This window comes from Macrobrachium rosenbergii, chromosome 7, assembly GCF_040412425.1.
Source record: "Macrobrachium rosenbergii isolate ZJJX-2024 chromosome 7, ASM4041242v1, whole genome shotgun sequence".
Taxonomy (NCBI): domain Eukaryota; kingdom Metazoa; phylum Arthropoda; class Malacostraca; order Decapoda; family Palaemonidae; genus Macrobrachium; species Macrobrachium rosenbergii.
In genome coordinates this window covers 2,005,001-2,020,000 of record NC_089747.1, presented here as the reverse complement: position 1 = coordinate 2,020,000, position 15,000 = coordinate 2,005,001, and the positions used below count along the sequence as shown (strand labels likewise).

The 15,000-nt window shown below is 38.9% G+C and overlaps 1 protein-coding gene across 1 annotated transcript in view; it reads left to right on the top strand.

Moving 5' to 3' along the window:
- Scp2 (Sarcoplasmic calcium-binding protein 2) overlaps window positions 1–15,000 on the top strand; it is a 191,538-nt gene that overhangs the window by 151,378 nt on the left and 25,160 nt on the right. Inside the window, 2 exon segments of the mRNA XM_067106285.1 lie at window positions 210–270; window positions 9,592–9,644. Of these exon segments, the coding sequence (XP_066962386.1) occupies window positions 210–270; window positions 9,592–9,644 (114 nt within the window).

Below are 15,000 nucleotides of genomic sequence, written 5' to 3'. Positions count from 1 at the left end.
GTATGACATTTCAGATCTGTGTATGTAATATATGTATAGTATTTGATTTTAAAATATTAGGTTATATAATTATATACATATATTTTTTTCTCTTGCAGATTTATGTATAACATGTATAAGAATGTATGATACTTCAGATTTGTATTTGTAAAAGTGTATTGTGATTTTAAAATGGAATCAACTAATATATATCTTTTTTTCTCTTGCAGATGTCTAACCTCTCCAAATTCCGGCGGGCTAAACTCTTGCACGTCTTCAATACGTTTTTCGGTGAGTGTCTGGTTTGGTGTTAATTTGTTTAATATACAGTTAAATGTGATATATATATATATATATATATATATATATATATATATATATATATATATATATATATATATATATATACCTGTCCTGCATTCTTAGTTGGTAACCTGCCCAAGTACCAACCATTCCCAACATTACTTAACATGTTTATATTCTGGGGGAGAATTAGATGGTTACCCACCCAAGTACCGACCAGTCCCAATTTACTTTAACATGTTAATATATTGAGAAAGAAATAGATGGTCACTTATCCAAGTAACGGCCAGTCCCAAATTACCTAACATACCTATCCAAGTACTGACCAGTCCCAAATTACATAACATACTAATATTCTGAGGGAGAATTAGATGGTTACCTATCCAAGCGCCGACCAGTCCCAAATTACCTAACATATTAATACGCTGAGGGAGAATTCGGTGGTAACCCATCCAAGCGCCGACCAGTCCCAGATTACCTAACATATTAATATACTGGGCGAGAAAGCAAGAGAAAGAGAATCAACATACAAAAGAAAGATGATAAACGGTAACGCACAGAAATAGACGCGTGACTGGACGGTTTCCGAGCAATAAATCAACCCTGCAAAAACTGACGGATTACTTCCCAATGACAGAGAGAGAGAGAGAGAGAGAGAGAGAGAGAGAGAGATAGCTCTAGTCGATTCACAACCGGCCATTATTAATGGCGAACTAAACGATATAAATTGCGGTAAATCCCACGTCCGCAGTTCATCTATGCCGCGGAAAAAAATAAAAAAAAAAACTGCGGAAAGATTTCGGAGGGTTTTTTTTTTTCCTCATTTTTGTCCGACTGTTGAACCTCACAGCTCGAGGTTGAATCTCCCGTTGAACCTCGCAGCTCGAGGTTGAATCTCCCGTTGAACCTCACAGCTCGAGGTGGAATCTCCCATTGTACCTCACAGCTCGAGGTGGAATCACCCGTTGAACCTCACAGCTCGGAGGTTGAATTTCCCGTTGAAACTCACAGCTCGTGGAATGAACCCTCACAGCTCGGAGATTGCGTTGAACCTCACAGCTCGAGGTGGAATCACCCGGTGAACCTCACAGCTCGGAGGTTGAATCTCCCGTTGAACCTCACAGCTCGAGGTTGAATCTCCCGTTGAACCTCACAGCTCGAGGTTGACTCTCCCGTTGAACCTCACAGCTCGAGGTGGAATCACCCGTTTTACCTCACAACTCGAGGTTGAATCCCCCGTTTTACCTCACAACTCGAGGTTGAATCTCCCGTTGAACCTCACAGCTCGAGGTGGAATCTCCCGTTGAACCTCACAGCTCGAGGTTGAATCTCCCGTTGAACCTCACAGCTCGGAGGTTGAATCTCCCGGACGTTATTTATATATTTTATTCAGCTCGACCGCGATCTGAACAATGCATGACTAATGGCGAGGACGGTGCAAATAACGGCACAAATGCTGTTATAAACAAATATACGCACTCTCCCAGGTAAAGGATACTACCCCGACCTTTTAAATGGCGAATATTTATCAAGATTAGCTCCGAAAGCCGCGTGTATTTAAGGCTATCGATTCCCTGATTTTCCTGATTTCGCCCTGAATAAAATCGCTGGCCAGAATGTTGTGGAATTGGGAATCGTTTCATTGTAAAAATGGTGAGACGGGGAAAGGGTGGATTTGCAGCGTTGCCACGGATAGAGATAATGAATGGGAGTCAGTGTTGCCACAAAAAGAACGGCAGATGAGTGTAATCGTCCGAATATTCGTTGTTGGTCGCAGTGTCTCGTTTTCAAAGGAGCAAATGTGAGCGTATCTTTAAATGAATATATTTGGCAGGGCGTAACAGGTAACAAATGCACGGGAATTAGGACAGTTTGATGTTTTATGCTTGACAGAGATAGTCCAGGAAGCACTGATGAATAAACACACACACATATATATGTATGTATGTATGTGTATATATATGTATTTTGTATATACTTTATATATATATATATCAGAGTATATATATATATATATATATATATATATATATATATATATATATATATATATATATATATATATATAATGTATGAGGGAAATTTATCCTCCCGTAGGTGGTTACGCTGTCAGTGCACCTCAGTTGGTGCACTGTAGGCATTACTGAAGGGTGTTTACAGCGTCCCATCGTCCCCTAGCTGCACCCACCTTTTAGCCTTTTACTTTACTTCCATTCCTCCTTCCTTTCTTCAATTTTGCTGTCCAACCTCTCTAACTATTCTTAGTGCAACCTTGGGATATTCTCTCAGTTTCACCTTTAGATCCTTGTACTTCATCTCCTTTAATATCTAGGTCACTTGATGTTACTGTCCAACCCCTCTAACTCCCTCTTTTTACTCTTAAACCCTGGAAAGGCCGAAAGCGCCCCAGTGCTTGGCTGTACAGCGGAAATTTCATATAATCAAATCAAGCAAACTCATTAACGAGATGACGGTAGGCTGAGGAAGCCCTATTTATAGAAAGATAGCAAAATAAGTCGCGTGCTTAAAGTATTCTGCGTTACGAAGGGAAAGATAAATATCGTAGGAATAATCTTATAATTATAAATGGAGGTCAGAGGCCTAGAGGCCTTCCGAGTGCTTGACGAGTGCACTTGTAAAGGATTCCTTCGCGGGAGATGATTCGTCGAATGAATGGCTGAGGGCCTTGATGAATAATTTCACGTCGACAGAATGGCTTTCAGGGCAAAGCATAAACGAAGTGACTTATTAAAGATGTCTGGTTTTCTCTCGCTTCGTCACATGTTTCCTATATAACCCCCTAAGGGGGGTTAGTGTCCTCAGTGCACCTCACAGGGTGCACTCTAGGCATTACTGAAGGTTCTTTGCAGCGTCCCTTCGGCCCCTAGCTGCCACCCCTTTCATTCCTTTGACTGTACCTCCGTTAATATTCTCTTTCTTCCATCTTGCTATCCACAATTATTTCGTAGTGGAACTGCGAGGTCTTCCTCCTGTTACACCTTTCAATCCTCTTTTACTCTCAATTTTCGTCTCAGCGCTGAATGACTTCATATGTCCCAGCGCTTGGCCTTTGGCCTAAATCTTATATTCTTATTCTATCCTATCCATATTTCCTGTCTTAGATTAATCACTAATTAGTCTATGGATGCGTAGCACTTTTAATCAGTTAAATATACGATTTATCAACTTCATTTATCATTTACTGACCTAGTTTTGTTCCCCTACTTCCATCTCTTGCTTGTTTGTCTCGTTCTTTCATTTCAGTGACTCATGTTTGACCAAAACCAAATTTAAACCTGAATTTCGATGACTTCTGTGTATATCTTTGGTTCAAAACCAACCCCTTCAAAGATATTGGTTGAATAAATTGCGTTGCAGAGTTATAAGCACATTTTTCTTAAATAAGTTTACTTATAGCAATCTCTGTTTGAAAAGTAAACGTGAGTTTTACTTATCTATTGCGAAAAAGAATTTCCCAGAACACTCTTTAACTTCCAAATAATCTTTTCAGAATAATTTAGCTCGCGTTTGGGACAATAAGATTAGATTGTACACAAACTTTTCAAATGAATTTCTCTTGTCTTCGGGACAATAGCGTTAGATTGTACATACGTGAAGATTCGACTGGCATACTCTGAAAAAAAAAAATGATTCTGATCCAAATTTTGTACACGCAGTTGTTCAGACACGTTATGCCAAGAGATGGCTCCCAGTGGGAAACTGATTAATTGTGAATGGACAAAAGGCCTATCACAACTCTGAAAATATGAGACATCAAGATATCAAATCAGTTTTCTTCAAGAAATGTAAATCTGTTTTTCTATCCTGACAGGGACTTGAGTCACGGATTTCAACTGATAGTGAAAATTATTAGACCCAGTTTTTTTAATGTAATTTATGCATAAACTTTATGCAAATTACCTGTCACTAACAAAAATGCATCGTGACTCACTTTTTTAATCTGTTTTCCTTTACCTTCCTGTTACTTCTTTCGAATGAACACCTTAATATTCTTTGGAAGCTTGAATTTCACGTCAGTGGTTCCTTGTGGTGGTGGGGTTGTTCCATATGAATAGGGTTCATTCTTATGAATACACACACATTAATAATAATAATAATAATAATAATAATAATAATAATAATAATAATATGGAGAAATAGACCCTCTCGTAAACAGATCTCACTGAAAAGGATGGCTGTATTATGCAAATTTATCTTATATGGGATCTTGTCTATTATAAGGAAAAATAGAAAAGATCCTGTGTAAGATAAATTCGCATATTACAGCCATCCTTTTCAATAATAATAATAATAATAATAATAATAATATTTTAAAACCAATATTCTCTAGCACCAACGAAAACACACCATACCTCACTTCTCTATTCTCTGTTACTGAAATAAAAAAAAAAAAAGTTATTTTCCTCCAAAACCCAACGTACACCTCTCAGGAACTCCCCCTCGTCTCGGCGCCCGTAAAACTCCTCGACAACAAATCCCGCGTGAAAATCAGTCAGCTCCTGTCGACGAAGAAGAAGTTGGCCGTCTCTCCCTCCACCATCCGACTGAGGGAATTATCTCATCAGAAATCCATCAACCGTCGTCGAACAACAGCAACCCTTCCGTGAAATTCTTGAAAGGGCGAGGTTGCAAAATCCATCAATCCTGATCAGGGTTAATCGTCTTTTTAATTCTGGACATTATCAACTTTCCCCCAGTCTGTGATAGATGGTGGCGGGCTGCTTCTTTGTTTTCTATAGCAGGAACTCAGTTAGGGGCTTCATTTTTCGTGAGTTGAACACGTTCGCTGGTATACAGGCACATACATAGACATGGTTTTTGAGTGTTTATACTCGCTACAGGCTTAAGAGCCAGAAGATATGAAGCTTAGGGATCATAGATGTCAAGATTAACACCCAAAAGATATCAAGCTTAGGAGCTAGAATCAATCACGTTTAAGAACCAAGAGATATCAAGCTTGAAAGGCAAAGGAAATTGTGCTTAAGAGCTAAAGAACCAAAAGAGGTCAAGCTTTGGAACCAAATGAATCAAGCTTAAGAACCAAAAGATATCAAGCTTTAGAGCCAAGATAAATCAAGCTTTAGAGCCGAATGAATCAAGCTTAAGAACCAAAAGAAAATCGTGCTTAAGAGCTCAAAGAAATCAAGTTAAGAGCCAAGAATAATTCATCCTTAAGAACCAAAAGAAATCAAGCTTTATAACCAAATGAATTAAGCTTAAGAACCAAGATTAAATCAAGCTTTAGAACCAAAATGAAGCCAAGCTTAAGAACCAAATAAATCAAGCTTAAGAACCAAATGAATCAAGCCTAAGAACCAAAAGAAATCAAGCTTAAGAACCAAAATGAAATCAAGCTTTAGAACCAAAAGAAATCAAGCTTAAGAACCAAAATGAATCAAGCTTAAGAACCAAAAGATACCAAGCTTAAGAACCAAATGAATCAAGCTTAAGAACCCAAAGAAATCAAGCTTAAGAACCAAGAGATGTCAAGCTCAAAATCCAAAATCAATCAAAATATCAAGCTTAAGAGCCAAACTAAATCAAGCTTACGAAAAAATATTTCAAGCTTGGGAGCCAAGAGAAATCATGCTAAACAGCCAAAATAAATCAAGCTTCCGAACCAATAAAGAAATCATGTTCAAGAACCAAAAGACATCAAGCTTAAGAGCGAATATCCTCTGCTTTCCTTGTCAGAATTCCAACGCCGGACTGGGCTATATACACAGCACTCCACATATTGGATATCTGTTTTTGTTACTAGATTCCTGTATCCTGCCAGTGACGCTTAGAGTCAATACGTCATCAGCCCTGAGATGGTGTTACGTCTTGAGGTAGTCAGGGAAAAGGTCAAAGGACAATCTGACCATCCTGTGGGGAAATGGATTCCTTGATTGACTGGTTTCTGTAACCTGGTAGCTCAGGTAATCATTTTCTTGCTTTTGATCAAGTGGACTGGTTTCTGAAACCTGGTAGCTCAGGTAATCATCTTCTTGCTTTTGACTAAGCTGACTGGTTTCTGTAACCTGGTGACTCAGGTAATATTCTTGTTTTTATTAAGTTTACTGATTTCTGTAACCTGGTAGCTCAGGTAATCATCTTTTTATTGATTAAGTTGACTGTTTTCTGTAACCTGGTAGCTCAGGTAATAATATTGTTAATGATTAAGCTAACTGGTTTCCGAAACATGGTAGCTTAGGTAATCTTGTTATTAATGATTAAGTTGACTTTTCTGAAACCTGGTAACTCAGGCAATCTTGTTCTTTTTTATTAGGTTGGCTATATGCCGGCTAAGGTCTTGCTTCTAGAGCAGATCTCATGAGATGATTTGATCTGGAACAATGCTAAGGTGTTGAAATGGAAGGGTTTAGCAATTTGAACCTTATAGCACCCGTCAGTAAGAGGGGAAAGTTTGACAGCAGCTAGTTTTGGTTTGGTCGGAGAGAATTGTTAAGGAAAATTAAGAATTTGGAATACGAGAATAAATCGAAATTTATGGAAAATGTCCTTAAATTTCAGTTAATGTAATGAATTTGAACTTCAGTTAATGTATTTCATGAATTTCAGTTCATTTCAAAATCTAAGGTAAATGTAACTTAGATTTCATGAACCATTGTTGGCAGAAGGAAGTGAGAAGTTAGTGGCTTAAGTCTCCTACAAATAAAACCATTAAAACCTCCTCCTTAATATCATAGTTCCACATTTATTTTTCCACTATAAAAACAACAGTCGCTTAAACCTGCCCAGAGAATATATTGAAACTTAAACCTTACGCCACTTCCTTAGCCATTTCTATTCTGGGATTACAGTACCCCTCTTGAATTCTAAGTTACAGAATACAGTCTCGTTAATTTTCGTCAGCTAGTTATCACTGTGGGTGTTTCTGGTCCAAGAAACACGCAGGGAATGCTTGTTAATATCCAGGTAGCATAAGGTATCGTACGAAATGTCTCTGGAGATATTACGAGGAAAAGCCTTGGTCTAATTAAGTGGTTTTCCAGTGATGATCTTCACTTTGTTGGCTTTAAGAAGAAATATTTTGGCTCTGGATGACTCAGTAATTCCTACCAAACTCAATTCCATTATTTAATCAATCAAATCCTAACAAAACCCTTTCCTTTACCTTTAGTTATCCCCATCAATTCCTGGCAAAATCCTTTCCTTTATCTTTGGTTACCCCATCAATTCCTGGCAAAGTCCTTTCCTGTAGCTTTAGTCACCCCATTAATTCCTGGCAACCTCTTCCCGTATTTAGCCAATCAGTTACTGGCAAACACCTTTCCTTTTAGCTTTAGTTACCCCGTCAATTCCTGACAGCCTCCCTTCCTTTATTTAATCAATTAATTCCAGGCAAACTTATTCTCCTTTAGTTTTAGTGACCCCTGTCAATTCTTGAGAAACTCCTTCCCTTTATTTAACAGATTAATTCCTGGCAAATTCCTTTCCTATAGCTTTAGATACCCTCATCAGTCCCTGGCAGACTCCCTTCCTTTAGCTTAATTATCCCGTCAACTCCTGGTTAATTCCTTTCCTTTACCTTTAGTCACCCGTATCAATTCCTGGCAAACTCCTGTCTTGTAGCTTGTTTGCCTGTATCATCATATCTCCACAGTTTTTCACACAGCAACTCATAGATTGAACATCAACCCAGCTAATTCCGGCATAACTTATCCATGATTATCACCTTCCATTCATTATCCGGGTCTCAGTATTCCTACTTTATTGGATTTTAATTCAGGTTCCTTTTGGGAAAGACATTTTGGAGCTAAATTTACGCCATCTTGAAACTGTAGACTACTTTATATATTTCATTTTCCAGTGCGGTTCTCCAGCGGTCTAGACTCCTTCCTCTTCCTCTTCCTCTTCCTCTTCCTCTTCCTCTTCCTCTTCCTCTTCCTCTTCCTCTTCCTCATCCCCTCTTCCTCCTCTTTTTTTTTTCTTCTTAGAAAGAATGATGAATAAGTAATGTCAACTAGATGAGAGTAATGTTAACTTTCTTATTATTATTGTTGGACACAACTGAGAGATATTAGTAGGGAACGGTCCCTAATAATAATATGCTTCTTAAGCTTCTGTAGAATAGAATGCCAGTTTTTAAAAATGAAAAGTGAATGAAGGGAATTATAAATGAAAAAAACGATAAAAACATATATATACACAAACACAAATAATTATAATAGAGTTCTTTACTATCTACGATCAGAGTGCTAAAAATGTTTCTTGAAACTTAGATGTATTACATAGAAGCAATATTTTTAATTTTTCTTTACTGCTCTTAAAGCCTTAGGGGCTTCTTATTCGTCCCTGTTTGGGGTAATCTGTCATGCTTCTCAGGCTGCTCTCTCTCTCTCTCTCTCTCTCTCAGATTATACATTATTTTTGTTCCCTTTACCACGATCAAAATTGTCTAAAATGACCCTCAAAATAATTTTGTGTCTGTCTCTCTCTCTCTCTCTTTCTCTCTCTCTCTCTCTCTCCTCTCTCTCTCTCTGTTCTCTCAATTGATATACGACTATCTAACCTTGACCCTAACCAAAGTATTTTAAATTCAGCTGATATCGCTCTCTCTCTCTCTCTCTCTCTCTCTCTCTCTCTCTCTCTCTCTCTCTCTCTCTCTCTCTCTCAATACGTACATCCTCTCGCAGCAATAAAATTGACCAGACTCGTTAAGACGCAAGATCTTGACTCCTTTGCAGTGAGTTGGCTGTAACCACTAATTTCTCAGCTCACTCTCTCTTGACTCTCTTCTCTCTCTCTCTCTCTCTCTCTCTCTCTCTCTCTCTCTCTCTATAAAGGAAGAATATATTTTTATACAGCGCTATAAGGGTGTGTTTGTTTATAAAGCCTTAAATTTTTTGTCATATTTTGCTCCCAAAGTGCTTTTCGGGATGAAATATAAATCGGTATGAAATATAAATATTTTTTTTCAAAAAGGCCTAAATTAAGGGAGTAATTGTAGCAAATTTGAAATTCCATGCATGAAAAGGTCAGTATTGATGCATAGGAAAGCAGAAATATTACCACTCAAAAAAATTATTATATGTATATATATGTGTGTGTGTGTGTGTGTCGTGACTGCACACTCATAAGAAATATTGCTTATTAATCCTAACTTGTTCTGTATCTATTCTTTTCCTTGATAACAAATATGAATGATTGCTTATGAGAATTAAAAAAAATAAACAAGGTGCTACATTATCGTAAAATTAAGATCCTCACCAACGTATTAAGTCATTTCAAAAATATATAAATAATAAATAATCAATTGTAAATCTTTTTTTCTCTCAACAGATGTCAACGGGAGCGGAGAGATTGACGAGAAGGACCTAGAAATTGCCACACAGGTGAGTTTTCCTCGAATTGATTACATGTAGATAGATAGATAGGAAAATAGATTGATAGAATGTGATAGATACATACTTAGTCTGTTTATTTATCTCTGTTTATTCGTTATTTATATCTTATTTTCTTGCCGTAAAAGCTTGTTTGTAAATGTGAGTTTAATAATAATAATAATAATAATAATAATAATAATAATAATAATACCCGTGAGGAATCCCACTTTTTCGTACAGGTGGAACCAAACTAAGTCTTTGTGTGTGTTTGTGTGTCAGACAGCTTTGTAGCACCTATAAGGCCATCTCTTCCCATATTTAAAATGCTTTTGTGACATTCATTTCCTCTTAGTTCTCGTTTTCTGTGATGTGTCTGTCGTTTTCTTTGAGGGTAAACCCATCCATCTTTCCTTGCCACATCGCTTTCCGACTTTCTCCGAACCTGGGCTAGTGGTGGACACTGGGTTTCTCGTCATGTTTCCCCCTCTGCAGAAGAAGAAGAAGTAGTAGTAGTAGTAGTAGTAGTAGTAGTAGTAGCAGTAGTAGTAGTAGTAGCAGAAGAAGAAGAAGAAGAAGAAGATAATTCGCTCAGCGAAGAAGCCTGAGTGGCCCGCCATTAAGCTACCCCAAAAAGACAGTCGTACATTTGCTCTTTTCCTCATCCCGCGTTCATCTCTGGAGGAGAATCATAATAATGGTAATAATGATAATAATAATAATCATCACACCTGGTTGGTCCTAGAAGAATTAGGCCGGCGTGGCCTAATGAACGGTGTCTATGGAGCAGAAAGCAAAGAATGAAATCTCATTATCATCGGCGTTCAAACAGAGAGAGAGAGAAAGAGAGAAGGGGGGGAGACGATAAAGGGGTGGGGGGAAGGGGGCTCTCTCTAATTATGACAAGTAGGACCTCCGTGACAAAATTCGATTAGCAGAGTTTAGTTTTCCGTACTTAAGAGCGCCCTTCAGTAGCACTTTGGCTCGCGCTCTCTCTCTCTCTCATCTCTTCTCTCTCTCTCTCTCTCTCTATATATTTCTATATATATTTATATATATATATATATATATATATATATATATATATATGTGTGTGTGTGTGTGTGTGTGTGTGTGTGTGTGTGTGTGTATGTATATATATACAAGTATATATATACATGTATGCACATTTCTCCATTTTCCCTTTCAATTTCTAGCAAGTATTTTTTGCGGGGATGAGGGTGCTAGACCCCACGCCCTGACCCGCTGAAAGTCAAAGGGACGTATGTGCCTGAGGCGTAAGTAATTTACATATTAATTCACCTATTGGCGAAATGGTTAGGAAAAAGAGAGAGAAAAAAAAAGAAACAGATATTCCCAGAGCCAGACAGACAGATAGAAAGACTATCAATTCCCAACAACCGAGTCGTTTAAACAGCCTCTCAGACAGACAGATAGGAAGAAAAGAGGAATACTAATGTCTTCAGTCTCAGAGAAGAAAACTCGAATAGGAATTGTGCATCTTCCTTCGTCCCGTATCGGCAGCAGAGCCCCCCCTTCAGGAGGAATGGCGAACTATTTTTATTCTCCTCGGTGGCCAAAATGTCCGTATTGCTGTTGGTAACGTCGTCTTCAAACCAGTGCATTGCAGTGGTTCGCGGAAAGCGGGTGAAGGACTTTCAATGACTTTGGAATCCGATGCATGACTTTAAAGAGAGATATATGTATGCATGTGTGTATATGTGTGTATATATATATATATATATATATATATATATATATATATATATATATATATGTTTATATATATTTATGAATATTATATATATATTATATATATATATATATATACATATATATATATATATATATATATATATATATATGTATGTATATTCATACACACACGTATACATATATGTGTATGTATTTATATATGCATATACACATATAATGGGTAAAAAGCCACAATAATGTAATTGAGAGACTGTATTTTTCCAAAATACAAAATACAGTTTCTCATTGACATTATAGTGGCTTTTTACTCATTATTTCCGGTCGCAAAATAGTGATGCACTATAGATATATACATATGTATATAAATATTTACATATTATATATATTATATGTATATATATATATATGTGTGTGTGTGTGTACACGTCTTCACATACACACACAAACCTGAAACACTGAAGTGTCGGAGGCTGCCACTATGAACGACAGGCCTTCAAGAGACGACCATTTGCAAAAGTTTCCGGGCCATTTTGTAAAGTGTTCAAGTATTGGAGTTGAGTTGATTTAGCACCATATGGCTGATGGCCCTCCAGTGATGGGGGGAGGGGGGGGAGGGGAAGGAGCAGGTAGGGGTAGAAGGACTGTCACTCTCTGGACTTCCATAAGAAAAGGTGAGGAAGAGGCAGCTTCTTTCTTTAGGGAAATCAGTATCATTTTTATTTTTCCGTCAAAGAAAACTATTGTGCCGGCTTTGTCTGTCTGTCCGTCCGCACTTTATTCTGTCCGCACTTTTTTTATCTGTCCGCCCTCAGCTCTTAAAAACTACTGAGGCTAGAGGGCTGCAAATTGGTATGTTGATCATCCACCCTCCAATCATCAAACATACCAAATTGCAGCCCTCTAGCCTCCTCAGTAGTTTTTATTTGATTTAAGGTTAAATTTAGCCATAATCGTGCATCTGGCAACGATATAGGCCAGGCCGTACCACAGTTTCATGGGCCGCGGCTCATACAGCATTATACCGAGACCACCGAAAGATAGATCTATTTTCGGTGGCCTTGATTATCCGCTGTAGCAGCTGTACAGGAAAGGCGATTGCGCCGAAGAAACTTCGGCGCATTTTTCACTTGTTTGATGAAAACGCTACGCTTCAGGGCTTTCATCTCTCTCTCTCTCTCTCTCTCTCTCTCTCTCTCTCTCTCTCTCTCCTTCACCTTATCTTGTCCTATTTCCGCTAATGCCAGATCCTACGGATTACAGGACCAGTAGGAGAGATGAGAAGACGTCCTGTGAAAGAGAAGGACCTCATAGAGAGTTTCTGTAGAACCGAACTTTATAGAAATCCGTCTATAAGATGGTTATCTTCGTCTTTGATTACTCGGACGTATAATATTCATTTATTAAGTCATATATCAAGATATTATCTTGAATTTAAATGAGAAAGGAAGACACTGAATCATAGAATTCATTCCCAGAAATAATTTTATTTTGTGGTACACGATGCGACACAAGACAGTCCAGAACTGTCAACTACAAATGTCAAAACAAGTAAAACTGATCAAGGATTTCAGAGCTAAGGTCATCAGTTGCCTCTTCTTCTTCTTCTTCTTCTTCTTCTTCTTCTTCTTCTCTTCTCCAGAACTGTTAACTGCAAGTGTCAAAACAAGAACTGATCAGAGATTTCACAACTCTGAAGTCATTTAGTGTCGTAATTGGCAGCATGGATTGCTTCTGCTTCCTCTTCTTCTCCCTCTGCTTCTCCTTCTTCTTGTTCTCCTTCTTCTTCTTCTTCTTCTCTTCTTCTTCTTCTTCTTCTTCTTCTTCTTCTTCTTCTTCTTCTTCAGCACTGTTAACTGCAAGTGACAAAACAAGAATAGATCAAGAATTTCAGAGCTAAGGTCATTCAGAGTGGGAACTGGTTACATCAGTTGCTTTCTTCTTCTTATTCTCCTTCTTATTATTTTCTCCCTTCTTCTTCTTCTTCTTCTTCTTCTTCTTCAGAACTGTTATGTGCAAATGTCAAAACATAAGAGCAGATCAAGGATTTCAGAGCTCTGAGCTAACACTTCTTCTTTTCTCATTCTTCTCTTCTCTCCTTCTTCTCCTTCTTCTCCTCCTCCTACCTCTTCTTCTTCTTCTTCTTCTTCTTCTTCTTTTTCTTCTTCTTCTTCTTCTTCTTCTTCTCGATTTCGCGTTGGATACTAACTGCGTGACGCCAGAGAAGCGAAGGCTTTTAAGCAGGACCCATAAAGCATCGTACAAACCGTCAGATCAGCAGAGCGACAGAGGGAATAATAATTCTGCTACTTTTATTTTACGGTCTGGTCGTCCATTCCACCTGGGGATGGTGACGGAAAACTCAGCAGGGTTAGATTATTAATTGGTCTTTGAATATGTTTATTGTTTCTTATCGAATTTTGCAAATACTGCCAGAAACTAGGCCTCAAAACTTGGGATTAGATTGTTCAGTGGTACTGCTAGTTTTCCTCAGTTTTAGCGCAAAGGGATTGCGCTCGCAACTGACCAAAAAACGGGGGGTTACAGCGCTAGCAACTGACCAAAAAAAGGGGGTTGGTTACAGCGCTAGCAACTGACCAAAAAGGGGGTTTAGTGCTTGGTCCAAGAGGAGGTGAAGGCCAGCAACTGACCAACTAGAATGATAAAAAGTGGGGTTACAGCGCTACCAACTGACTATAAAAAAAAAGGGGTTACAGCGCTAGCAACTGACCATAAAAAAGGGGGTGTTACAGCGCTAGCAACTAACCAAAAAAGGGGGTTACGGCGCTAGCAACTGACCAGAAGAAAGGGGGTTGCCAGCAACTGACCAAAAGAGGTTACAGCGTTAGCAACTGACCAAGAGGGTGGTAAAGCGCCATAAAAGGGAGTGGTACAGCGTTAGCAACTGACCAAGAGGGGTTACAGCGTTAGCAACTGACCAAGAGGGAGTGGTACAGCGTTAGCAACTGACCAAGAGGGAGTGGTACAGCGTTAGCAACTGACCAAGAGGGAGTGGTACAGCGTTAGCAACTGACCAAGAGGGAGTGGTACAGCGTTAGCAACTGACCAAGAGGGAGTGGCTATCGTTAGCAACTGACCAAGAGGGAGTGGTAAAGCATTATCAGTAACTGACCAAGAGGGAGTGGTACAGCGTTAGCAACTGACCAAGAGGGAGTGGTACAGCGTTAGCAACTGACCAAGAGGGGGTAGTACAACGCTACCAACTGACCAAAACGGGGTTGGCTACAGCGCTACCAACTGACCACAAAAAAGGGGGGTTAAAGCGCTACCAACTGACCACAAAAAAGGGGGGTTAAAGCGCTACCAACTGACCACAAAAAAGGGGGGTTAAAGCGCTACCAACTGACCATAAAAAACGGGGTTACAGCGCTACCAACTGACCACAAAAAAACGGGGTTAAAGAGCTAGCAACTGACCACAAAAAAGGGGGGTGATGGGAATTTAGCCCATTAGGGATCTTGTTTTAGCGAGTCCTGAGGCCACCGGAGGATTGTACAAGCTACTAATTAATGTAACCCCTTAGGATCCAAACTCTCGGGGAGAGAGAGAGAGAGAGAGAGAGAGGTAGGGGTGAGGGGCCTTATACAATCATCTGCATATTTCGGAGAGTCAGGGAGATTCCGATACACTGTAC